Below are 26,716 nucleotides of genomic sequence, written 5' to 3'. Positions count from 1 at the left end.
TTCCCATTTTGTATGTGTGCAACTGATTGTTCCTTCCGAAGTGGAGTACTTAGCATTTGTCCTTATTGAATTTCATCCTCTTTACTTCAGACCATTTCTACAGTTTTTCCAGATCATTTTGAATTTCAATCCTATCCTCCAAAGCACTTGCAACCCCTCCCAGCTTGGTATTGTCCGCAAACTTGATAAGTGTAACAGAGACTCTGTTACTGGGAGGGTTTCACCCTGTCTCAGAGGGTTACACCCTGGTGGGAGGGGGCTAGACCTGTACTGGAATAAGGTCACTCTGTGCTTCACAGTTTGGCAGAACCTAGGATGTCCATTAGCAGGGAAAAATCCTGGGGGGAGTCGGCATGTGGAATGGACGAAAGCCCCACCTGAATTCTCTCACATTGTCCTTCTCTTCCTGTCAGGCTACAGAATAACATCTACGTTTTGCTCCAGATCATCCCATTCTCCCAGAGGGAAGGAAATGGCTGCAATGGAGCTGTCTCAGGTAAGAGATTATCAGGTTGCTGGTGGTGGGTTCTGCTTGGAGGGAGAGGAGCAGTACAAGCATAGGAAGGTGGTAGCTGCTAGAGATGGTGGGAGGCAGGAAATATCTAGGGTGGAGAAAGGGAGGGGACAGGATGTGACAAACCTGCTGAGACTTGTGTAATTTAGGATATAATGGGTTGTCACCCCCGGGGTGCAGTCTGGGGGGCTTCTGGGAACCGCTGTGCCCTCTAACCCTCAAGCTGGGCTGGTCCTTCTCACACTGCTTTGCTGGAGATTCAGCCAGCCTCTCCAGGGCCTGTTAACACAAAAAACTACAGCAGGTGGCGCCATACACCCAACTCAGCTACCTGAGTGCTTTACCTAAACCACTCAAGGACAGATAGAAGACAACAGCCCATTTTCCAGCTCCCCAACCTTTCACACTTGCTGTAGTATAAATCCAGAATTATACCATCGTATAGTGCACAGGGATCTCTATAATGTAAGCTCATTAATATAGTTTGCCTTCCCCTTGATATGGGAAAGATATGCACAACAAGCTTGTGCTAACCAAGCTGAGATTTTCCCCAGACAATTCACTCAAAATATTTAACACTGGTTAAGATAAAGCATTAAACAAGTTTATTAACTGCAGAAAGATAGATTTTAAGTGATTATTGCTAGAAGAAAAAAGGAGCAGGTTGACCCAGAGGCGGATATGAGTACAAGCTTCTTTATTGCGATACTTGTTCCCCTCGACCCAATTGTCGAGTAAGCACTGCATTAGTTACATCACACTCCTTTTATCTAAGTTAGTATGTACACGCCTACATCCATTACAACACCCCAAAACCCCTTATTAAGTAATAGAAACACCCATACTGTTAGTATATCTGCCCCTATTGCTATTATTCACAGCATTAGGCATGTCATAGAGGCATTTTTACCTTGAAAATGCAGTTCTTTGCAATAATGTGTTGCTACAAATTTCTCTAATCAGCCGTTCTCAGCGGAGGGAGGAAGGGGCCATAAGTCAGGGCTTGTTTATGTATCTGGGAAAGGAAGGGAGGGGGAAATAACATTTCTTTTATCTTTTTCACACAGAGGACGTTCATTCCGACAACTTCATTTCTCATGCAGCTGCATCCTTATCAATTCTTACAAGCAACAGGGAAAGGAAAATTATGGCAACTTATTTATTTATTACTTACTTAATTATTTATTTAAGCAAAGAATTACTGCTTGCTTATCCCTTTGTCCCCTAATGCCATGTCAGCACGTTAGCAGCTTCCCAGCTCTTTTACTTAACCCTTAACATATCCCAACAATTATAAGAGATAGCAAGCAGATCAAAGCAGATTACTTAGGAAATAACCAAAAACTCAGACTAAGCCTTACACGCTAGATGGATAGAATTTGAGTTAGCAATTTCTCACCCTGACTGATGATACAAGCAGTCCAGCAAGTTTCCATCCAAGGTTGGATATTAGGAAAAACTTTTTCACTAGGAGGGTGGTGAAACACTGGAATGTGTTACCTAGGGAGGTGGTAGAATCTCCTTCCTTAGAAGTTTTTAAGGTCAGGCTTGACAAAGCCCTGGCTGGGATGATTTAATTGGGGATGGGTCCTGCTTTTGAGCAGGGGGTTGGACTAGATGACCTCCTGAGGTCCCTTCCAACCCTGATATTCTATGATTCATACACAAGCTAGAAATCCTTCTACCCTGGCACCAGCACTTCCCCCAGTTCAGTCTTTGTTTCTCAGGTGTTTCCAGGAGTTCTCTTGTGTGGGGAATGAGGCCATGAGATGATGTCACACCCCACCTTATGTAGCTTTTCCACATGGCGGGAACCCTTTGTTCCAAACTCAGTTCCCAGTTCAGTTTGTGGAAAAATACAGGTAGCAAAATGGAGTTCATTGTCATGTGGTCTGGTCACATGCTGTAGCATGCCCTGCTGAGTGCTAAGCTCTTCCACGGTCCGTTGTCTTTGTTGATGAGCCATCAGCACTGTCTGGCTTCTTCATTGTTGTACCTGAAAGGCTAGTTGTGAGTGTTACCCAGAGTAAGCACATTTCAAATGCAGATACATAGTCAATATCCATAACTTCAGTACAAACATGATCTATTCAAAAAATAGGATCATCATATTCAGCAAATTATAACTTTTCCAATGACACAGCACATGATGCATCTTGCACAAATTGCATCATAATTATGTCCCAATCATATTATAATCCTATCACTTTGCTGAATATGGGGTGTAGTGTCCGATAGGGCCTAATTTCAAGGCACAATTTTTAATCTATTTAATGAATGCCGTGTTTATTTAGTATCATTCTAGTTTTCTAGTCAAAATATTGTGCTGAACCAGGTCATATGCCTTACAGAATTCTAGGTATATTACATCAATACTATTTATTGCAACCAGACTTTTGATCTCATCCAATAAGGATATCCAGTTAGTTTGATAGGATCTGTTTTCTCTAAACCTTTGTTCATGGGTACTAATTATATTACTCTCCTTTAATTCTTTATTAATAAAATCCAGTATCAGCTGCTCCATTATGTTGTCCAGTATCGATGTCAGACTGACACTCCTGTAGTTAACTGGGTCATCTCTTTTACACCTTCTAAATATTGGCACAGCATTATCTTTATTCCAGTCTTCTGGAATTTCTCCAGTGTTCCAAGTTCTAATTAAAATCAACATTAACAGTCGACCTTTTAAAACTCTTGGATACCAGTTATCTGGACATGCTCATTTAAACATGTCTAGCTTTAATAGCTGCTGTTTCACGTCCTCGTGAGTTCTTGTTGGAATGGAAAGAGTGTCGTCGTCATCAACATCTTATGATATGAGTACATCATCTGTTTTTCTCCAAATCTAGGAGGGAAATATTTATTGAACACTTTTACCTCTTCTGTATTATTTTTGATAATTCTGCCATTTCCACCTAGTAATTTACCACTACCATTGTTAGGATTAATTTTGTACTTAATATACTTTTAAAAACTTCCTTCTTATTTTCATTGATTGGTTATTGATTTTTGATAGCTTCCCTTATCAATTTTCTACAATTCTGACCTCACTTATATTCTTTACTATTGACTTCCTCTTTCTTCCATATATTTTATTTGGCGTGTGTTAGGATTCCTACCAGAGAGCCACCAGCAGGGTCCAGAGACAGCCCCATCTCCTATATCAAGCTCTGGCTAGTAGGTATGTGATAAATGTGAAGACCCTGCCTCCGTCTGTCAGCTGGAAGACACAAAGGTTCTCTCTTTCTACCCTCCGATGGCTCCAGGCTGCTCTAAGCAAAGTGGGATGGAACTCTGTGCCTCGTGGAGCTTCCATTTACCTGGTGCTGCTGTTCCATGAATAATGGGGTTGTGACTGGGGCAGCAGATACTGAACGTTGGACTCTTGCTCTTTCAGGGGCCAGTGACTTTTGAGGAGGTGGCTGTGTATTTCACCAGGGAAGAGGAGGCTCTGCTCGACCCCACTCAGAGAGCCCTTTACAGGGATGTCATGCAGGAGAACTATGAGACGGTGGTCTTTCTGGGTAAGGAGTCCTGTCCCCTCCGTTATTAGAAGCTGTGGGGTCTTTAAAGAACCTGAGTAGTAATAACTTTATACCTTCATTTGTCATACATGTTTCCTTGCCCCCCCCTTTTTTTTCCTTATCTCCCACCCACTAGAATAATTTTTGGACATGTGCCTTTTTGGTGCCGTCAGTTATTTTAAAATTGCATTTAATATATCCTTATTTGATACATTCATAACTACAACTTTCATGCCTTTTCCTCATTTTAAGAGGAAAATATGCCACCTGTAGAATTCTAAATTGAGTAAATAGGTCGATGACTGATGCATGGCTTGTGTGACCGTCAGATGAGCTCCTCTTTTGATAGGAGAGCGCATAATGTTGCCATTCAGGACCCCACAGGTGAAGGGGAGGAGAAGTGGGGGAGTAGATAATTCTGGGGTTCCAGGAAATGGCGAGGGTGTGTGCAGAGTTACAGCTAAGAAGCAGCAGGGAGGGAAGAGGTAGTGAGAGACAAGACGGGAACACAAGAAGCTCCCAAGGTGCTGGGAGGTGGTGATGCTGAGAGTAATGGGAAGAAGAGGGAGGGGAGTGTGGACGAAGGGTACCCAGGAAGTGGGCTGCATGGGTCAGTGGGAAGGAGGAGATGTTTTGGGATCTAGAGCTGTGGGGGATCCCAGACTTTTAACTCCAAATCCCTACCCAAGTCTTGTTGCTTTAGAGCCTTCGCTCGTTTTATTTCTGTTGGTTTCACTTCTTTTTACATTTTTTCCCCCCAAATATTATTATTTTAACTCCTGACCTCCCTCTCCCACTCATTACCCCCCTCCCCATATAACCTCCCCATCTCTATGCACAGCGACCCTGGCCACCATTCCTGAGTCCTTGCTGCACTCCTCCCTCCCATAGCAGTGCCATTACCCAGGCACAAATGGGCACTGTTTACACCTCTAAGCCCTGGTCTACGCTACGAGTTTAGGTCGAATTTAGCAGCGTTAGATCGATTTAACCCTGCACACGTCCACACAACAAAGCCATTTTTGTCAACTTAAAGGGCTCTTAAAATTGTTTTCTGTACTCCTCCCCGACAAGGGAATTAGCACTGAAATAAACATTGCTGGGTTGAATTTGGGGTAGTGTGGATGCAATTCGACAGTATTGGCCTTTGGGAGCTATCCCAGAGCTCTATTGTGACCGCTCTGGACAGCTCTTTCAACTCAGACGCACTAGCCAGGTACACAGGAAAAGCACCGGGAACTTTTGAATTTCATTTCCTGTTTGGCCAGCGTATCATGGTGTGACCATGCAGAACTCATCAGCAGAAGTGACCATGCAGTCCCAGAATCGCAAAAGAGCTCCAGCTTGGACCGAACCGGAGGTACTGGATCTGATCGCTGTATGGGGAGACGAATCCGAGCTATCAGAACTCCGTTCCAAAAGACAAAATGCCAAAATATTTGAAAAAATCTTGACGGGCATGAAGGACAGAGGCTATAACAGGGACCCGCAGCAATGCTGCATGAAACTTAAGGAGCTGAGGCAAGGCTACCAAAGAGGCAAATGGCTGCTCCGGGTCAGAACCCCAGACATGCCGCTTCCATGATGAGCTGCATGCAATTCTAAGTGGTGCCCCTACCACTACCCCACCCCTGTACTTGGACTCCTGCAAGGGGGGAGTCTCATGCAACAGGGATGAGGATTTTGGAGACAAGGAAGATGATAATGATGAGGCGGAGGATGAAATCTTTCTCCCCGACAGCCAGGAACTGTTTATCACCCTGGATCCAATACCGTCCCAAGGTGGGCTCCCAGACCTTGAAGGCAGAGAAGGCACCTCTGGTGAGTGTACCATATAATAGATGGTTTAAAAGCAAACGTGTTTAATGATTAATTTTCCCTGAAGATTTGGGATGCATTTGCGGCCAGTACAGCTCCTGGAAAAGTCTGTTAACGTGTCTGGGGATGGAGCAGAAATCCTCCAGGGACATCTCAATGAAGCTCTCCTGGATGTATTCCCAAAGCCTTTGCAAAAGTTTTCTGGGGAGGGCAGCCTTATTCTGTTCTCCATGGTAGGACACTTTACCACACCAGGCCAGTAGCACGTAGTCTGGATTAATTGCGTAACAAACCATGGCAGCATATGGTCCCGGTGTTTGCTGGCTTTCAAGCAACATCCGTTCTTTATCTCTCTCTGTTATCCTCAGGAGAGTGATATCATTCATGGTCACCTGGTAGAATTAGGGGAATTTTATTCAGGGGACAGTCAGAGGTGGCCGTTCCTGCTGGGCTGTTTGCCTGTGGCTGAAAAGAAATCATCCCCGCTTTTAGCCACGTGGTGGGTGGGGGCCCATTCACGCTGAGCTGTTTGCATTTGGCTGGCAGAGATCTTCCCTGATACTAGTCACACAGTGGGAAGAGGGGTGAAGCGATCATCCCAGAGAATTGGATGAGGGGAATTAGTTGGGTTTGTGCTGCACATTAACCCGAAAACCGCAGCCCCTCCTTTTAAGTGACAAATCCAATGGGCGCTTGGTATGGGAAAGGAGGGTGCTGCTGTTTGAAACCATTCACCGTGAAAGTGTCTACCCATTGTTCTCTAAAATGTCTTTTTAAATACTACTCTCCCTTTTCTTTCTCCTGCAGCTGCAAATGTTTCAATGCTCCCCCTATCATCTCCATCCCAGAGGCTAGCGCAGATAAGAAGGCGAAAAAAATGCACTCGCGATGAAATGTTCTCTGAGCTCATGCAGTCCTTCCGCACTGAAAGAGCTCAGCAGTATGCCTGGAGGCAGACACTGGCAGAGTCCAGGAAAGCAGAAAATGAACTTGAGGAGAGGTGGCGAGACAAAGATGATAGGTGGCAGCAGCATGATGAGAGGATGCAGAAGGCAATGCTGAGGCTACTGGAGGATCAAACTGATATGCTCCGGTGTGTGGTTGAGCTGCAGGAAAGGCAGCAGGAGCACAGACCGCCGCTGCAGCCGCTGTGTAACTGCCCGCCCTCCTCCCCAAGTACCATAGCCTCCTCACCCAGAAGCCCAAGAACGCGGGGGGAGCCCTCCGGGCACCCAACCACTCCACCTCAGAGGACTGCCCAAGCAACAGAAAGCTGGCATTCAATAAGTTTTGAAGTGCAGTGTGGCCTTGTTCGTCCCTCCTCCCCTTCTCCATCACCCCACTCTGTGCTTCCCTCCTCCCCCACCCCTCCCAGGCTACCTTGGCAGTTATCCCCCTATTTGTGTGACAAATTAATAAACAATGCATGAATTGAAACAACAATGACTTTATTGCCTCTGCAAGCAGTGATTGAAGGGGGGAGGGGAGGGCGTTTGGCTTACAGAGAAGTAGAGTGAACCAAGGGGGCGGGTTTTCATCAAGGAGAAACAAACAGAACTGCCACACCATAGCCTGGTCAGCCATGAAAGTGGTTTTCAAAGCTTCTCTGATGTGCAGCACACCCTGCTGTGCTCTTCTAACCGCCCTGGTGTCTGGCTGCGCATAATCAGCAGCCAAGCGATTTGCCTCAACCTCCCACCCCACCATAAACGTCTCCCACTTACTCTCGCAGAGATTGTGGAGCACACAGCAATCAGTAATAACAATGGGAATATTGGTTTCGCTGAGGTCTAACCAAGTCAGTAAACTGCGCCAGCGAGCTTTTAAACATCCAAATGCACATTCTACCATCATTCTGCACTTGCTCAGCCTATAGTTGAACAGATCCTGACTACTGTCCAGGCTGCCTGTGTATGGCTTCATGAGCCATGGCATTAAGAGGTAGGCTGGGTCCCCAAGGATAAATATAGGCATTTGAACATCCCTAGTGGTTATTTTCTGGTCTGGGAATTAAGTCCCTTCCTGCAGCTATTCAAACAGACCAGAGTTCCTGAAGATGCGAGCATCCAGGCTCCTTTTGATCTTCGAGCCTGTCCCTCCTGAGGTTGCATGGCCCAGTTCTTGTTTCTTACATTCTCCTTTTCCAGAAGAATTAGAGGCTGTTGCTCCTGAATTTTAGTGTTTAATTCCCAAACCTTCTCCACACACTGGGGGAGTTTAATTCTCCCTCCCATTGCACATGAGTCATTAGATTTCCTAATTCCCCAAAATGTGCTTTTGCGATATCACAGTTCTGGGGTAGCTAAGTCTTTGACCTGCCTCCATGCTCTGCTCAAGGAATGCCCTCTCCGGTATCAGAACTCTACCCAGCCCCTCTCTATGAGTAGGGACCCACATGCGTCTCCTTTTTGGCCAGGGTTTGAGGATTGCAGCTTGTCCTCCACTGTGTTCACTGGACTAATGTCCAGTTCCTGTGCTTTCCTTTCTCTCCAAGGGCTGTGAGCAGTGTGTGTGTGTGTGTGTGTGTGTGAGAGAGAGAGAGAGAGAGGTGGGAATTTTGGTGATACTTCTATGATGCCAATATGCACCTCAGTTTCCTTCTGTGTTTGGTATTGCTATGATTATAAAGAGCAGGAGGCATGAGGTGTTTTGTCACATAGCTGTCATGGGGTGATATGAATGGGTCATTAAGGACAGGCTGGGACCAACCTACGTCAATGGAATACCCGACAGAGACAAGGGAATAATTGTCACCTGTCCATGGGAGGATCTCCGCTTGGCTAAGTGAACCATACATGGACTCATTATGTTATTGGGAGCAGGAAGAACTAGGCTCGCAGACGCAAGGAGCTCTACCGGAGCAAAGACAAATGGACAGGCAAAGTGAAAGGAAACAAAACTGTTTTCAACAGCAGTGTGGCTCAAGAGCATGGGCCAATATGGACTATATTGTCTTCTTTGCTTCTCTGTCCTCATCTAAGGACTTTCTAATGCTGTGTTTCGGTTGACTAATAAACCCTGCTATGTTTTAAAAGTCTGCCCAGTGTGACAGCAAAAGCTTGCTGAGGTGCACTGAAGCATGAATGAGGGACAGTCTCTGAAGAGGAGTGTCGTTCAGCTGGGCCTGCTGGCAGAGTTCATGGGTTGAAATACGAGTGTTGAAACCAGAGGCTCAGTCTCAGGTGTTGAAGCTACATGGCCTATCCTTGTGAAAGAGTTGGACCCCTTGGGGGTCTAGTGCACTCAAGAGGCACCTCCCAAGGACTGTTTAAAAGCCTGGGCATTGCACGGATGCTATGCATCTATGACAGTGGGCCAGAGGTTAAGCCTTATGGGGAAAAGATATAAAACAAGAAAAGGATCTAAATGCATATTTACCATCACCCCCTCATCAGTCCTCGTGGGAAACACTTTGGAACTGATCAGGGAATTACAACCTTCCTCTAAGGCTTACCTCTTGGTTATCCAGTCACATCAGTTTTGTTAGAGGGCTTTCCCTTCACCCTCCCACTTCCCTGGTTCTCGTCACGCAGACCACAAGCAACATAAGACCAGAAGTCCGAAGGGCAGATAATGCGATGTTTATTGGGGTTCATTTACAAGCAAGCATATTCCGAAGCCGTTCACACCAGTCGGCTTATCGCTATACGCACATAATCTGTTCCCCAGTGTTCCATTCCCAGCTCTGACGCAGCAGAGCATATACCCCGCATCCCTCTTCCCAGCTCTGATGCAGCAGAGCATTTCCCCCACGTCCACCTTCCCAGCTCTGCTGCCGCAGAGTATTGCCTGCGTCCCTGTTCCCGTTCCCCCCGTTAATAAACCTGATTCTAATTTCCCTTCCCCCTCCTGTTTGACCCCAGTTTATATAGTCGTATTCTCAGCTATGCCTTAACCAGTCAGTTTACTGAAATATAACTAACCAATCCTAACATATTGTGACATAATTCTCTAACCTATTATATCCTATTACCCTAATTAACTTACACCTAGCAAAATTAATTATATAGGAGACAAACAGAGAACCAGACAGATTAACAATAGAAAAGTGGTGGTCATAAAGACAAAACAATACAGAAATGAGGGTACCACAACCATTGATGAGTGATTTCTTTCCAGATAGGATGCTATCAAACTAAATTTTCTTTAAGTGACTTAAGATCTATTTCTTTATCTGGTGGTGATGGGCACTATCTGGACAGGATCGTCTTCCTAACAACCCAATACCACCTTATTTCAGTGTGACTGGTTTGGGCTGTGACGATGCGACCATACGCTTCCCAGCTTATGGCTGCCCCCGCTGCTTAGCGGAAGAACAAGGCCTCAGTCTATCCTAGTGAGAGAAGGCCCATACACAGGCAGACTGAGATTTTGATTCTTTGTTTTTATATCCCTGTAACTAGCTAAGTGATAAAAATACACCTAAGTTCTTAAAGTATAGGCTTTACAAGCAGGCCTGAATATCTGTATTCTCACAGAGGGTTCTACCCCTTCCCCCATTTTGTGTTTGTCTTGTCTATTGAGATAGTAAATTGTTCAGGGCATGGGCCATCTACTATTCTGTGTTTGTACTTGTCCTAGCACAATGGGGACCCACTGTTAGTTGGTCCTTAGGCATTAAGGTAATGGATATGATTTAGAATAATAATAACTCCTGGGTTGAGCTAAGAAAGCTGGCCTTGGGATGTTACTGCTTAAAAATGAGCTGGGCTTAAAATCATGGAATATTCTTTGTGACAAGTATCCCACAAATTCCACTGATCTCCCTTGTTTTCTTTGCCTTGAGCAGGGTTTCCAGTTTCCCAACCTGATGTGATCTCGCAGCTGGAACAAGGGGAAGAGGCATGGGTCCCAGACCTCCAGGGCTCTGAGAAAGAAGTGTTCCCAAGTGCTGCTTGCACAGGTGAGGAATTGGTTAAAGCAATTCAAAAACTATCCATGAACACAGGAAGCATTTGGGATGCCCTATAAAAACCTTGTGAGCTCTCCAAGTTCAGGATTGTTCCCTGCAGATGTGGAATCATTAGGCAGAGGTCACTCATGGCTTCCCACCTATCCTGAGTGAAAACTGGCAGCAGGTCCCTCCCCGATCTCACTTTCCCCTGAGTGTTCTGGTGAGATGGGGACCAAAACTGATCCCTTCCTCTCTCCTTTGGGGAAAGGTTTGGGGAAAATCAGCTCCTGATAGGTTTGATCTCTCCCACACATATTTTAGTTCATCCCTTTTTCCATTCCTGTCTCTGAGATTTCCTTTCTCTGTGGTGCAGGGAGTGACCTATGTCTGGATTCTCTCTGTCTCCCATCAGGTGGTGGGATGGTGAGTGAGAACGAGGAGGAGAAACCCCAGCAGGAAGATGCTGAGCCACTAGAACCACATGGGACATTATCAGGAAGACCCAAAGGGAATGTTTCCGGGAGTTGTGCACTCCCAGAAAAAGCAAAAGCCTGTGAGACTCAGCAGAGGCCAGAGGAAAGCTTCAGTAGCCTCTCAGACCTTATTAGACATGAGAGAATCAACTTGGAAGAGACACGCTACTCATGTCGTGAGTGTGGGAAAAGCTTCAATGGGAGCTCAGACCTTTTCACACATCAGGGAATCCACAGAGGAGACAGACCCTACATATGCTCTGAGTGTGGGAAACGCTTCAATCGGAGCTCACACCTTATCACACATCAGACAATCCACACGGGTGAGAAACCTTATGGATGCTCTGAGTGTGGGAAACGCTTCAGTCGGAGCTCATACCTCATCACACATAGGAGAATCCACACGGGTGAGAAACCTTATGGATGCTGTGAGTGTGGGAAACGCTTCAGTTGGAGCTATGCCCTCATCGCACATCAGCGAATCCACACAGGAGAGACGCCCTTCACATGCTCTGAGTGTGGGAAAAGCTTTAATCGGCACTCACAGCTTACCACACATCGTAGAATCCACACAGGAGAGAAACCCTACATGTGCTCTGAGTGCGGGAAATGCTTCAGTCGGAGGTCTGCCCTTATCACACATCGGAGAATCCACACAGGAGAGACGCCATACACATGCTCTGAGTGCGGGAAAAGCTTCAATCAGAGCTCAAACCTTATCACACATCGTAGAATCCACACAGGAGAGACGCCCTACACATGCTCTGAGTGCGGGAAAAGCTTTAATCGGCACTCACAGCTTATCACACATCGTAGAATCCACACAGGAGAGATGCCCTACACATGCTCTGAGTGCGGGAAAAGCTTCAAACAGAGCTCTACCCTGAGCAGGCATCAGAGAATCCATACAGGAGAGAGACCCTACACATGCTCTGAGTGCGGGAAGAACTTCATTGAGCGCTCAGACCTTGTCAGACATCATAGAATCCACAGTGGAGAGAGACCCTACACATGCTCTGCGTGTGGGAAAATCTTCAATCAGCGGTCATTCCCTATTAGACAAGAGAAAATCCACATGGGAGAGAACTGTAAGAAATGCCTTGATTTGGGCTGACCAAAGATTTGTGTTTAAAAAAATCACATTGCTAATTCCAATATGTAATGTTATTGACATAAGCCGGGACCGTACAGATCATTGTTGCAACCAAGGTCCTGTAGTAGCATCAAATCTTATATAAAGGGGGTCAAATGAGGTGTCTAAGACAAGGTTTTGGTTTTCTGGTTATGATTAAGCTATCTGTATATGTGTATCATTTTTGTAGTTGAAGTTATGAATATTGGTTCTATACTGTCTGTATTTCAAACTTATGTTATGCTTCTCGGTGACACCCCAGACAAGTTGGTGTCAGCTCTGCCTAGCCTGCTTGATGGCCCATTAAGGACCATCAGCGACACAAGTGACCCATTGAGAGAAGGCAGACACACCTTGCATCTCAGCAAGATGTGCAAGGACCTGCCTCTGGACAGAACTCTGAGGTGTTTCCAGGCCCTGTGATGGGCAGCTTGTCTTTGGGACAAAGAGAGAGACCACACGGCAAGAGACTGTAAAAAGCTGCTGCAGCTCCTCCATCTTGTCTTCAGTCCTGCTTCTTACCTCTGGAGGGACTTTGCTGCACTAAAGCTTTGAACCAAGGACTGAAAGACCCATCCCAGCTGGGGATGTTCTCCAGAGACTGGATTTGAACCTGGAGTTCATTCTATCACTGCTACAAGCCTGACCCAAGAACTTTGCCATCACTGTATGTAATTGATTCCATTTAACCAATTCTAGCTCTCATCTGTATCTTTTTCCTTTTATGAATAACCCTTTAGATTTTAGATTCTAAAGGATTGGCAACAGCATGATTTGTGGGTAAGATCTGATTTGTATATTGACCTGGGTCTGGGGCTTGGTCCTTTGGGATCGAGAGAACCTTTTTTCTTTTACTGGGGTATTGGTTTTCATAACCATTTGTTGCCATAACAAGTGGCATTGGTGGAGATACTGGGAAACTGGAGTGTCTAAGGGAATTGCTTGTGTGACTAGAAGTGTGTGCAACAAGAGTGATGTAGTGGTGGGAGTCTGCTAGAGACCACCGGACCAGGGGGATGAGGTAGATGAGGCTTTCTTCCAGCAACTCACGGAAGCTACTAGATCGCATGCCCTGATTCTCATGGGTGACTTTAATTTTCCTGATATCTGCTGGGAGAGCAATACAGCGGTGCATAGATAATCCAGGAAGTTTTTGGAAAGCGTAGGGGACAATTTCCTGGCGCAAGTGCTAGAGGAGCCAACTAGGGGGGGTGCTTTTCTTGACCTGCTGCTCACAAACCGGGTAGAATTAGTGGGGGAAGCAAAAGTGGATGGGAATCTGGGAGGCAGTGAGCATGAGTTGGTTGAGTTCAGGATCCTGACGCAGGGAAGAAAGGTAAGCAGCAGGATACGGACCCTGGACTTCAGGAAAGCAGACTTCGACTCCCTCAGGGAACGGATGGCCACGATCCCCTGGGGGACTAACTTGAAGGGGAAAGGAGTCCAGGAGAGCTGGCTGTATTTCAAGGAATCCCTGTTGAGGTTACAAGGACAAACCATCCCGATGAGTCGAAAGAATAGTAAATATGGCAGGCGACCAGCTTGGCTTAATAGTGAAATCCTAGCGGATCTTAAACATAAAAAAGAAGCTTACAAGAAGTGTAAGGTTGGACATATGACCAGGGAAGAGTATAAAAATATTGCTCGGGCATGTAGGAATGAAATCAGGAGGGCCAAATCTCACCTAGAGCTGCAGCTAGCGAGAGATGTCAAGAGTAACAAGAAGAGTTTCTTCAGGTATGTTGGCAACAAGAAGAAAGCCAAGGAAAGTGTGGGCCCCTTACTGAATGAGGGAGGCAACCTAGTGACAGAGGATGTGGAAAAAGCTAATGTACTCAATGCTTTTTTTGCCTCTGTCTTCACTAACAAGGTCAGCTCCCAGACTGCTGCGCTGGGCATCACAAAATGGGGAAGAGATGGCCAGCCCTCTGTGGAGATAGAGGTGGTTAGGGACTATTTAGAAAAGCTGGATGTGCACAAGTCCATGGGGCCGGACGAGTTGCATCCGAGAGTGCTGAAGGAATTGGCGGCTGTGATTGCAGAGCCATTGGCCATTATCTTTGAAAACTCGTGGCGAACCGGGGAAGTCCCGGATGACTGGAAAAAGGCTAATGTAGTGCCAATCTTTAAAAAAGGGAAGAAGGAGGATCCTGGGAACTACAGGCCAGTCAGCCTCACCTCAGTCCCTGGAAAAATCATGGAGCAGGTCCTCAAAGAATCCTGAAGCACTTGCATGAGAGGAAGGTGTTCAGGAACAGCCAGCATGGATTCACCAAGGGAAGGTCATGCCTGACTAATCTAATCACCTTTTACGATGAGATTACTGGTTCTGTGGATGAAGGGAAAGCAGTGGATGTATTGTTTCTTGACTTTAGCAAAGCTTTTGACACGGTCTCCCACAGTATTCTTGTCAGCAAGTTAAGGAAGTATGGGCTGGATGAATGCACTATAAGGTGGGTAGAAAGCTGGCTAGATTGTCGGGCTCAACGGGTAGTGATCAATGGCTCCATGTCTAGTTGGCAGCCGGTATCAAGTGGAGTGCCCCAAGGGTCGGTCCTGGGGCCGGTTTTGTTCAATATCTTCATAAATGATCTGGAGGATGGTGTGGATTGCACTCTCAGCAAATTTGCGGATGATACTAAACTGGGAGGAGTGGTAGATACGCTGGAGGGGAGGGATAGGATACAGAAGGACCTAGACAAATTGGAGGATTGGGCCAAAAGAAATCTGATGAGGTTCAATAAGGATAAGTGCAGGGTCCTGCACTTAGGACGGAAGAACCCAATGCACCGCTACAGACTAGGGACCGAATGGCTAGGCAGCAGTTCTGCGGAAAAGGACTTAGGGGTGACAGTGGACGAGAAGCTGGATATGAGTCAGCAGTGTGCCCTTGTTGCCAAGAAGGCCAATGGCATTTTGGGATGTATAAGTAGGGGCATAGCGAGCAGATCGAGGGACGTGATCGTTCCCCTCTATTCGACATTGGTGAGGCCTCATCTGGAGTACTGTGTCCAGTTTTGGGCCCCACACTACAAGAAGGATGTGGATAAATTGGAGAGAGTCCAGCGAAGGGCAACAAAAATGATTAGGGGTCTGGAACACATGACTTATGAGGAGAGGCTGAGGGAGCTGGGATTGTTTAGCCTGCAGAAGAGAAGAATGAGGGGGGATTTGATAGCTGCTTTCAACTACCTGAAAGGGGGTTCCAAAGAGGATGGCTCTAGACTGTTCTCAATGGTAGCAGATGACAGAACGAGGAGTAATGGTCTCAAGTTGCAGTGGGGGAGGTTTAGATTGGATATTAGGAAAAACTTTCACTAAGAGGGTGGTGAAACACTGGAATGCGTTACCTAGGGAGGTGGTAGAATCTCCTTCCTTAGAGGTTTTTAAGGTCAGGCTTGACAAAGCCCTGGCTGGGATGATTTAACTGGGAATTGGTCCTGCTTCGAGCAGGGGGTTGGACTAGATGACCTTCAGGGGTCCCTTCCAACCCTGATATTCTATGATTCTATGACTTGTGGTTAGCCATTGTGGTGAGACCAAAGTCTGTTTCGCTGGTTTGGTTTGCCTTAGAGGTGGAGAAACCCCAGCCTTGGGCTGTAACTGCCCTGCTTGAAGCAATTTGTCCTGAATTGGCACTCTCAGTTGGGTCCCGCCAGAACCAGCAGCGTTACAGGGCGGAAGAACGGGAACATTGTGCACTCGGGAGGAGGCGGGGCTGGGGGGGGGATTTGGAGAAGGAGTTGAATGGGGCAGGGAGGGAGTGGAGTTGGGGCAGGGACTTTGGGGAAGGGGTTGGAATGGGGGCGGGGCAGGGATGGAGTCAGGGTGGGGCCGGGGGCAGAGGGGGATTGAGCGCCCACCAGCTCCAGAAGAAGTTGGCGCCTATGCCCAACACCACCACAGCACATCATCTTGGCCAGAAAGGAGCCCACTGGGAGTCACCATTGCTTTTCCTTCCACCCAGAACCCCGCTTCTTCTCCTGGGCTGCAGGTAGCCATCCATGGGCTGCCAAGAGACAGTCACAGGATTCTACCTCCCAGAGGCCAACACCATCTCCCCAGGCTTTGGCAGAATGAATGGTGGCGCTCTACTAACCCTACTTAGCTGCACTGAGGCACTTAGCTTCTACCCTGCCTTCCTCAGCATGACTTTCCTCTTTTGCCCCATTCCTGCCTCCTTTCCTCCTTTGTCAAGTCATGCCAAGGAGGGCAGCCGGGAGAGCCAAACTTCATAGGCCAAACTCCCAGGGCAGAGGAGGCCAAGCCACAAGACTCCAAAAGGTGACTGGCCTAGACCTCAAGCTTTCCAGGTGCTTTCTCTGTCAATGTCACCACTCTCTGTCATGCGGGGGTTGGGGTTATCCCAGGAACTGGCCAGTGGAAGAAGGAGGAGAGCCTTACTGGACAGCTGGTAGATGCGATACTTTCCCCTCTTCTTAACCAGCACTAATACCAGGCCAGGCTACGGCTGGGAAGAGCATGAGAGAGAGCAGCAGGTTTCCCCTATTCTTTCCGGCTCTCTCTTTCTTGACTAGTTTCTCCTCTGCATCAACTTGCTCTCTTTGTGAGCCTGGCTAGCTCGGTTGGTAGAGCGTCAGTCTTTAATTTGAGGGTCCAGGGTTCAAGTCCCTGGTCAGGTGATGAATTCTTCACTAAGCTCTTAAGGTATCTCTCTTAAGTCCTGTGACGAAGTGGGACTGTTCTTAATGTTTCCTCTGAATAGTGTGGGGGTGCCTCAGTTTCCCCTAGGCAGTTCTTAAGTATCTAGGGGGTGGGGTAAGGGTGTATGATCATTGCAGAGCCCTAGAGGGCAGGTGTGTGCAGGAGTCTGGACACAGAGAATGGCCGACACCCTGTTTCCTGGCAACTGATGGCCTGGGCCCTTCCCCCCCTGCAAGGTGAGAGCTGAAGGGTTGGAGAACAAAGGAATCAGGTGACCACCTGGCCCGGGAAAGGAACAAAGCCCAGAGGAGGAGGGGCTGGAGGGGGTTTTCAGTTTGGGGCTGGCTGGGACATGGAGTGAAGTGCAGACGTGGTTGTCTGGCTCACTGCCCCCCAAAATGGACCCAGCTGAGGGGTCCCGTTCTCTGCACCTGCAAGCTCTGTTTTAAACCATGTTCCTGTCGTCTAATAAACCTTCTGTTTTACTGGCTGGCTGAGAGTCACGTCTGACTGTGAAGTTGGGGTGCAGGACCCTCTGGCTTCCCCAGGAGCCCCGCCTGAGCGGACTCGCTGTGGGAAGCGCACGGAGGGGCAGAGGATGCTGAATGCTCCGAGGTCAGACCCAGGAAGGTGGAAGCTGTGTGAGCTGCGTGTCCTGAAGACAGGCTGCTCACAGAAAGGCGACTGCCCCAGAGTCCTGACTGGCTTCATGGGGAGCAGTTCCAGAGCATCGCCCAGGGACTCCGTGACAAGTCCTGTTTAACATTGCTTTTTCTCTTCAGGATTTTGCCTTTGCTAAGAAGGGCCTTTTGTGTGTGGGATTGAAGGAGCAACTTCCTGACATGCCGTCTTTCCTCGCAGGCTGGAGGAATAAAGGCCTTTGGGCATATAGCAGGTTCCTCCCACATGGCTGCATTCTCACCTGGTGGAGGTGGAAGCTCTGTCTCCTTGTCTCTGTTTCTGCCTTCACCTGAATGTGCTGATCTGGCTGCCCTGTCTGAGACAGGATGTGCCGAATGTTTGGAGCGTTAGGTGCTCACCCAGCACTTGGCTTTCCTTCGAGGGAGTGGTGAGCAGGGTGGGGCTCAGGCTCCCAGTTGGAGAGAGGTGCAGGTCTCGGGGCTGCTGGCTGGGACCTTGAAGAGTGTGAGATTTCTGCAAGAGGAGTGGAGTTGGAGGAGGAGTACGTGTCTGCAGTGCCTTGGGGGAGGCCTGTGCCTCTCCCAAGCAGAAGGTATTTGTGTGTTTTCAGTCCCTGGGAGGCTTGGGTCCAGCCCAGCGTTGGGGCCTGAATTGTCATGAGACCAGGGGGGAGGAGAGTGCAGAATTGGTGGAGCTAGGGAGTGGGGTTCCGGAGCCACTCACCCCACCTTGGGAGCACTTGTGGGGACTGAACTGTCTTTGGGTACGGGTAGTGGTGGGACCCCAGAGGATGGGGAGCAGCATTCTGGGGGCCATAGGCACTAAGTGAGTGCTCCGGGGCTGGAGCACCCACGGGGGAAAATTGGTTGGTGCTCTGCACCCACTGGCAGCTCCCTGCCCCAGCTCACTTCCACCTCTGCCTCCTCCCCTAAGTGCACCGCTGCATCCTGCTTCTCCCCCTGGCTCCCAGCGCTTGCACTGTGAAACAGCTGTTTCATGCGGCAAGCGCTGCGAGGGAGGGGGGAGGAGGGGAACATGGCTTGCTCAGGGGAAGAGACGGGGCTGGGACAGGGATTTGGGGAGGGGTCCAATAGGGGCATGGAGGGGGAGGAGACTTTGGGGAAGGGGTGCAATGGGGGAGGGTCAGGGGTGGGGCCAAGCCAGGGGCAGGGGGCACCCACCTACCCCGGGAAAAGTTGGCATCTGTGCTGGGGGCTCATTCACCCAGGAAAGGAAACGTCCCTATGGGGGGATCACTGACCCAGCGGTGAGCATTGGACCTGTTGGTGAGCCTCACAGTGTCCTTGGGTCTGACATGAGCCCGAGGCCACTTGCCAGTGTCTGAGCAAGGGGAGCCACTCGAGCTGCAAATGGCAGAGGTCAGGGCTGCGAGATGGCAGAGCTGGAAGGCAGGAGAACAGAGCAGCCTTCCACATTGGTGCCAGCGGTGGGGTTTGGACCAGAGGGTCCCCTGCCATTCAAGAGGAAATCCTACACAGCAGCCGCAGCCTGTCTTTCAGCAACCACAGCATGTTTGGTGGCAATTGAGGGACTGCAGCCATCCGTCTCCTTGCAGCAACAGCAGCGTTGCATGGCTTGACTACGGTACACGGGGGTGAACAGGTGCCCCACGTGGGACTTTGTATTGGGCACTTTGCTGTTCCGCTCTTTGGGATTTCTCCCTCGGCAGCTGTGGTCAGTGATGGGGTGTGGATGGGTGAATTTCAGGGGACAGTTGAGCTTTTAAGGGATGAGGGTGACCAGTTAAGACATGTTCCAAATATGTTTTACATCGGGTCGGAGCGGGTCATTGCTGGTATGCGGGACAGTCTAAAGCCTGCTTCAGATGCAGCTCATATGAGCACTTCAGTTACGGGGGCTCTAGCCGGCACGGTCTGCACAGTGAGTCCTCGGAGTACAGGACGGAGGACTGCCGGCAGGGGATCTGTTGCAATTTGTGTGGGAGGCAGGGACACGTACTGCAATTGTCCAGAGGCATGGCATAACCGAGAGGAGGGACTCTGGTGTCAGCACAGAGCACGCATGCAGATGGAGAGTGCTCAGGAAGCAAGGGAACAGGGAATGGGAGTGGCCAAGCGAACACCCAGCTAGGATGTCAAAGGAGTGGAGGGTTCATACCCCATGGATGGGGAGAGCAGTGGAACCGGGGCTTGCATAGCTAGCCTGGAGGAGCTAGTGCAGAACAGTGAGGAAAGCAGTGGGGTAGGCACAGAAGAATGTAAGAACAGCCATACTGGGTCAGACCAAAGGTCCATCTAGCCCAATGTCCTATCTTCCAACAGTGGCAAGCGTCAGGTGCCCCAATGAGAAAGAACAGAACAGGTTATCATCAAGTGATCCATCCCGTCACTCATTTCCAGCTTCTGGCAAACAGAGGCTAGGGACACCATCCCTGCCCATCCTGGCTAATAGCCATTGATGGACCTATCCTCCATGAATTTATCTAGTTCTTTTTTGAACCCTGTTATGGTCTTGGACATCACAACATCCACTGGCAAGGAGTTCCACAGGTTTTGCGTTGTGTGAAGAAATGCTTCCTATTAATTTCATTTGGGGCCCCCTAGTTCTTGTGTTATGAGAAGTAGTAAACAACACTTCCTTATTTACGTTCTCTACACCAGTCATGACCTCAATCATACCTCCCCTTAGCTGTCTCATTTCCAAGCTGAAAAGTCCCAGCCTTATTAACCTCTCGCGATATGGAAGCCGTTCCATTCCCCTAATGATTTTTCTTGCCCTTTTCTGAAGCTTTTCCAATTCCAATATATCTTTTTTGAGATGGGGCGACCACATCTGCACTCAGTATTCAAGATGTGGGGGTACCACGGATTTATATAGAAACAACATGATACTTTCTGTCTTATGACAGGTTTCAGAGTAACAGCCGTGTTAGTCTGTATTCGCAAAAAGAAAAGGAGTACTTGTGGCACCTTAGAGACTAACCAATTTATTTGAGCATGAGCTTTCGTGAGCTACAGCTCACTTCATCGGATGCATACCGTGGAAACTGCAGCAGACTTTATATACACACAGAGAATATGAAACAATACCTCCTCCCACCCCACTGTCCTGCTGGTAATAGCTTATCTAAAGTGATCATCAAGTTGGGCCATTTCCAGCACAAATCCAGGTTTTCTCACCCTCCACCCCCCCACACAAATTCACTCTCCTGCTGGTGATAGCCCATCCAAAGTGACAACTTCTACACAATGAGAGAACCTGGATTTGTGCTGGAAATGGCCCAACTTGATGATCACTTTAGATAAGCTATTACTAGCAGGACAGTGGGGTGGGAGGAGGTATGGTTTCATATTCTCTGTGTGTATATAAAGTCTGCTGCAGTTTCTACGGTATGCATCCGATGAAGTGAGCTGTAGCTCACGAAAGCTTATGCTCAAATAAATTGGTTAGTCTGTAAGGTGCCACAAGTACTCCTTTTCTTTCTGTTTTATCTATCCCTTTCTTGATTATTCCCAGCATTCAGTTTACTTTTTTGACTGCCGCTGCACGTTGCGTGGATGTTTTCAGAGAACCATCCACAATGACTCCAAGATCTTTCTTGAGTGGTAACAGCTCATTTAGACCCCATCATTTTATATGTATCATTGGGATTACGCTTTCCAATGGGCATTACTTTGCATTTATCAACATTCAATTTCATCTGCCATTTTGTTGCCCAGTCACCCAGTTCTGAGAGATCTTTTTGCAGTCTGCCTGGGTCTTAACTATCTTTAGTAATTTTGGATCATCTGCAAAATTTGCCATCTCATGTTTACCCCTTTTTCCAGATGATTTATGAATATGTTGAATAGGACTGGTCCCAGAACAGACCCCTGGGGGACACCATTATTTACCTCTCTTTCTGTTCTGAAAACTGACCATTTATTCCTACCCTTTCCCCACTATCTTTTAACCAGTTACCAATCCATGAGAGCACCTTCCCTCTCATCCTGTGACAGATTACTTTGCATAAGAGCCTTTGGTGAGGGACCTTGTCAAAGGCTTTCTTTGTACAGTCAGGTGAGGCCATTGGTGAAGCGCTGGCTAGGGTAACAGGGCCCACACGATCCCCAAGTGACTAGGAACAGGTTGACGGGGCCCAGCTGGATTGTGAGATGCCTGAACCTACCATGAATAGGCTGGAGCATAGCAGAATTACTGGGGAGACTTGTGTGAAGGTTTCCCAAAGGTAAAGGCAGGAAAGTGTTCTGGAGTTGTTAATGTGTCTCACTGGCTGTGCGGGGGTCATGTGACTGCACGTTACCAGCTGCGGCTGCAGTAGGCAGCAAGGTACTTCCCCAGAGCAACCATTTTCCAGTGTTGGATCAAGCAGAGACAGCCGAGGAGGGGAAGAAAGGGGAATCTGCAGCAGAAGTGAGGTATGCTAAGAGTAGGGAGAATGTTGGCCTATGGAAAAAGGCACTTGGGCGGATCAAGGTAGCAGGGAGGGCTCCTCCCAACTGAGTTTCTCTCCCATGCTTTTGGAGGGCAATGTGGGATGGGAGCCATCTTTCCCACGTGACTTATTGGTTGACCCAATAGGGTGGGAAGGGAATGAGGCAGGGCAGCCCTTGGGGATGGTGCCAGAGGGGTTGCTGGGCAGGGCAGGGATTGGGGAAGAAATCTCCTCTGCACAGGTGGGAGAGGGCAGTACCGGGGAAGGGGCATATGTGAAAGTGGCCACATGGAACGTGGGAGGGATTTGATATTCAGTACCTTGGAGAAGCTGGACTTGGACATGGTGGGCATTCAGGAAATGCACATTAATGACTTTAGGTGAGCTCAGTGGCAGAAGGCAATTGGAGGAAGGGCCCATCTTTTTGGTTCTCTGGGCCAGGGAAGAATGATTGGTTTGGAGTTCTTGTTCTTCACATCCACGGTGCAAGTACAGAAGGTGGTGGAGCTCTGACCAGGGAGGGCATTATTGGTGGACTTTGTGCTCCGTAGCACTGGTTATTGCTCTATTATTTTGTTTGGTCCCTAGATAAGGCATGAAAGGAAAGATCTATGGAAGGAACTGACTCCCTTCCTCTGGACCTCATGGGGTTTGGTGTTGGGGGGGATTTTAATTCTGTCAGTTGGCCTGAAGACCATTGGTCCTGTTTTCCTGACCATCAGAGGAAACTCTTTTACAATGAGCGCTACATGGCGCAGGTCTGTAGCGTGATAGGTTTAGAGGACGTGTTTCTCCGTCGTGAAACCAGCAGCAGGCAGGCGGTAGCCTCCTATTCCTCTGATCCGAGCTCACACCAGCCACAGATGGGATACACCTTTCTCCGGGGACAGGCCAGGAGTCGCATTGACCGGATTTACGTGAAAGAGAGCACGTCAACAGCACAGTGCAGGGTAGTGCCAATGGACTGTTCGGATCATGCAACTCTCACCGTGTGCCTCAATATGGGCTATTCCCTTGTCGTTGGCAAAAGATATTGGAAGCTGAACATCCAGAGCTTGCAAGATAAAGGGGTGGGGTGGTGTTGGCAGAACGGGAAAGCATAAGAGGGTTCTATGCCAACCAGGCAGATTGGTGGGAATTGGTGAAGGATGAGTTGGCTGCTTTGTTCCGGCAGCCAGGGAAACACCACAACATTAAAGAATAGCAACGGTGCCAAGTCCTGCAGTGTCGCCTGTGGGATTTCTACAAGATCGTCCAGACAGGGGAGCCTGTGTCACTGTATGAACATATCAAGTGACAGCTGGCTGAGTTCTGGGAGATGAGGCTGCAGCTGGCCTGATTTCAGTGGGACCACTGAGTAAAGGGAGAGGCTGCCTCCCCAGACATTTTTGCGGCCTGCAGAGACCAGAGACAAAGCAGGAGGATGCGGGGACTCAGGGTGGGACCCACGGATCCATTAGTGCAGGACCACAGGCGAATGCTGGCCATCGTGGAGGCCGATTATGGGGAGCTGTTCCTGGCCCGGGATATTGCTCAGCCAGGGAAGGAGCAGTTTCTCTACTTAGCTGGGGACTGCTCATAGCTTGTCTCAGGAGACGAGCGGAGGAGTTTGCTGGAGCCCATGCAGGAACGTGAGGTGAGGGAAACGGCTTTGTCCTTGAAGACTGGCACATCTCCTGACTCAGATGGCCTGCCTCCAGAACTCTACTGGGAACTGCTGGAGCTTCTGATGCCAGTGTTGACTAACGTCTTCAACAGCTCCCTGCACCACAGGGCACTGAGTCCATCATAATACGACACTATCCTGGTATTGCTGGCCAAGCCGGGAGTCCTCACCGACATCCGAAATTGGAGGCCCATTGCTCTATTAAATACCGACTACAAGATCTTGGCCCGAGTACTCAAGAGGAGGCTGGAAGAGGCAGCAGACCGACTGGTGCATTGTAATCAATCCAATGCAGCGCGAGGTTGGACAGTTGCAGACTCCTCATGCAGTGTGCGGGAGGTCTGTGAATGTGCATGCTGGAAGCAGTGGGAAGGTCACTTGTTGGCTCTGGATCAATCCAAGGCCTTTGACCACGTCAACCTGAACTATCTGTGGAAAGTGCATAAACAGTATGGACTTCTGGGGGACTTTATCAGATGGCTGCAGGTGCTGTACAAACAGGCCTTGGTCTGCCCATTGGTGAATGGCTGGCTAGGGAATAAAGTCCCCATGCACATGGACGTAAAATAAAGCTGTCCCTTGAGCCCCTTCTGTATGTGCTGTCTTTGGACCCTTTTCTGAGAGCACTCCACAGAAGCAGAGCAATGCGGGGCATGGCTTTCCCTGACCAGAGCCTGGGAGGACTGATCAGGGGAGCTGTCGCATTGAAGGCGGTTGCCCATGCAAATGACGTGACCTTGATAGTGATCTCCTGGGTAACTGCTGTATTTTGGTGATGCTATTGGGCTACTTGGCTGCAGCCGGAGCCATGATGAACCTAGAAGAGAGCAGGGTCCTGTGGGTGGGATCGGACCCCGGTGGGGGTTTTCCCTTACTTATCAGAGATTTGAGATTAGTAAGCAGCCAAGACAGGAGCACCCCGAGGGTGGTGAACATCTTGGGGATATTGTTTGGGGTCGGGGACAAGGTGGGGAAAGCGAACTGGAGAGGCAGCTGCTGGCCTCTGAGGAACATCTCAGCTTATGGCATAAGTGGACCTTGTTGTTAGCCCAGAAGGTTGTCATGCTCAAGACCTATCTTTTGGCTGCGGGAAATTGCCTCAACCATGTATTTCCCCCAACTCCACGAGTGCTGTAGTCACTGAACATGATGGCCTTCCACTTCTTGTGGGGTAATAGGAGATCCTTAGTCAGGAGAAGTGTGACTTTTCTGCCAGTGACACAGGGGAGGTTGGACATGGTGGGCTTTGAAGCCTTTTATGGTTCCAGTTTCTTGTTTTTCAGTTTTCAGGGGGTGACTGAACTGGAGGGCAGGCCAGGCCAGGGGAGAATGGTGGGGCAACCACAAAGTCAACAACCAACTCTTTGGATCTGGCTGTATTTTTTTGAGCCCACTGGGTGCAGCACTGGGTTTGGGGTGGCCGATGGTGACAGAAGAGGGAGGAGATTAGGAGGGTCCCCCACTCTTTCCAGTGCCCGTCCACTGCCACCTTATGTCCGATGGGCCTTTCAGTGTGTGGCTACGTGGAAGGTGTTCGCAGGATGGTTTAAGCCACAGCAGTGGCCTCCCTCACAGCAGCAGTGGCCACACTGGTTTGCTGCAAAGCCCTGGAGGCCCCTCCACTTGGGTCCCCAGTTGCACAAGAATCTGTTTTTTCCCTACTCCCGTGTTACTCATGCCCACTCGAGGAAGGTCTTTGGTCCGGCTGGCTTGACAGGATGGACCCATGCAATAACGTGGGGCCCCACAACTTGAGAGTCTGTCTAGAGATGTCTGAAGTTCTGTGGGTTGATCTCATGTCTGTGTTTCTCTCTGCGTCACCTAATGCCAAGAGGCTTTTGCCCTTGCACTTGTCTTCGTGCTTTTTTTCTTGCCCACCTCATTCTTAAAAGGAGTGCCAGGACCAAGCTTCATAGTCAAGGAAAGAGAAGCAGAAGCAGGAGTCCCAGGCTGGAGCCCAGCACACCTCTGGGCACCGAGAACAGGGGTGGTTCTAAGGGAAGCCTTAAAAGTCATAGAGCCCCAGAGGGTGGGGCAAGAGGAGGGGAACCATGACTAATCATGATCTGTGGAAAGCCACAAAGACACACGGCCAGTCTGCTCCCTGGCTCACCCAACACCCGCTGCAGGCCACCTATAGACCAGCATGCCAGATGGCTGTTGACATTCAGCGGCCAGCATCAGAATGTTGTAGGAAAGCAGAGCCAGCCCCCCAGGTCAGGCTCCTTACCGTTCCCACTCACGGTGCTCCTTTTGGCGGTGGGGGAGGAAATTTTTCCCTAAGCAGCTTTTCACCAACTGGCAAGAGGCAGAGAAACACCCAGGCTCCAAAGGTGCTATTCAACAAGCCCCCTCCAGCATAGGGACAGGCACAGACTTGGAAGAGGGAGACTGCTCTGCATGCTAGTCCGGGTGTCTGCCCACTTTCTTTGGCAAGCTGGGAGGGCCAGAGGCTGGCTTGGGACTATCTAGGGCTCGCATGCGAATCTTTGCTCTCCCCAGCCCCGCTGGAGCCAGAGCCTTTGCCCCAATGGCCAAAGGGAGGATTTGGCCGTAAAAAGAGCAGGGCTTTCAGCCGAAGTAAAAGCTAAAGAAGCAGAACTGCAATGGGACTCGAACCCTCAATGATAAGACGGCTTATTTTTAGGCCACACGGTAACAGGCTGCTCTCTTTTGTAGCAAATTTTTAGAACCATAAATGGATTCCACTGAGAGGACTCCTAAATTGTAAATGGGATGCATGACCTTGTTCTTTCTCTCCCTCATTCCAGGCCAGGAGGAGAGCTGGAGGAGAGTCAGACTCAGCTTTGTAGCAGGGGAACATGGTGAAGCACAAGGAACTCAGGTGTGGGTTTTACACGGGAAAAGGCAGGTAACTGTTGGAGTGAATCTAGGGGGCCTGCTAGGAGATGGCTGTTTGTTGCCCTCTTAATTGTGCATCCCCCCTGCCCCTTACCCTTCTGCTCTG

General features: G+C 48.9%; 1 protein-coding gene across 9 annotated transcripts in view; it reads left to right on the top strand.

Annotated features, from left to right (window-relative positions):
- The window catches only part of LOC125629199 (uncharacterized), a 35,949-nt gene extending 22,821 nt beyond the window's left edge, over positions 1–13,128 (top strand). For 6 of the 9 annotated variants that reach the window (XM_075124101.1, XM_075124106.1, XM_075124102.1 and 3 more), the window contains 4 exons: positions 414–496; positions 3,915–4,041; positions 10,649–10,762; positions 11,166–13,128. In XM_075124101.1, coding sequence (XP_074980202.1) covers positions 414–496; positions 3,915–4,041; positions 10,649–10,762; positions 11,166–12,340 — 1,499 coding nt within the window. In that variant the 3' untranslated portion in view covers positions 12,341–13,128. Of the gene's footprint in view, positions 1–413; positions 497–1,581; positions 4,042–10,648; positions 10,763–11,165 lie in introns of those variants that run through there. The other 3 variants (XM_075124109.1, XM_075124107.1, XM_075124108.1) reach the window with 3 other exon arrangements.
- Positions 13,129–26,716: the final 13,588 nt, after the last annotated feature.

This window comes from Caretta caretta, chromosome 28 (genome assembly GCF_965140235.1).
Source record: "Caretta caretta isolate rCarCar2 chromosome 28, rCarCar1.hap1, whole genome shotgun sequence".
NCBI lineage: Eukaryota > Metazoa > Chordata > Testudines > Cheloniidae > Caretta > Caretta caretta.
The sequence above is the reverse complement of the archived record's forward strand: the minus strand, read 5'-3'. Positions and strand labels throughout refer to the sequence as shown.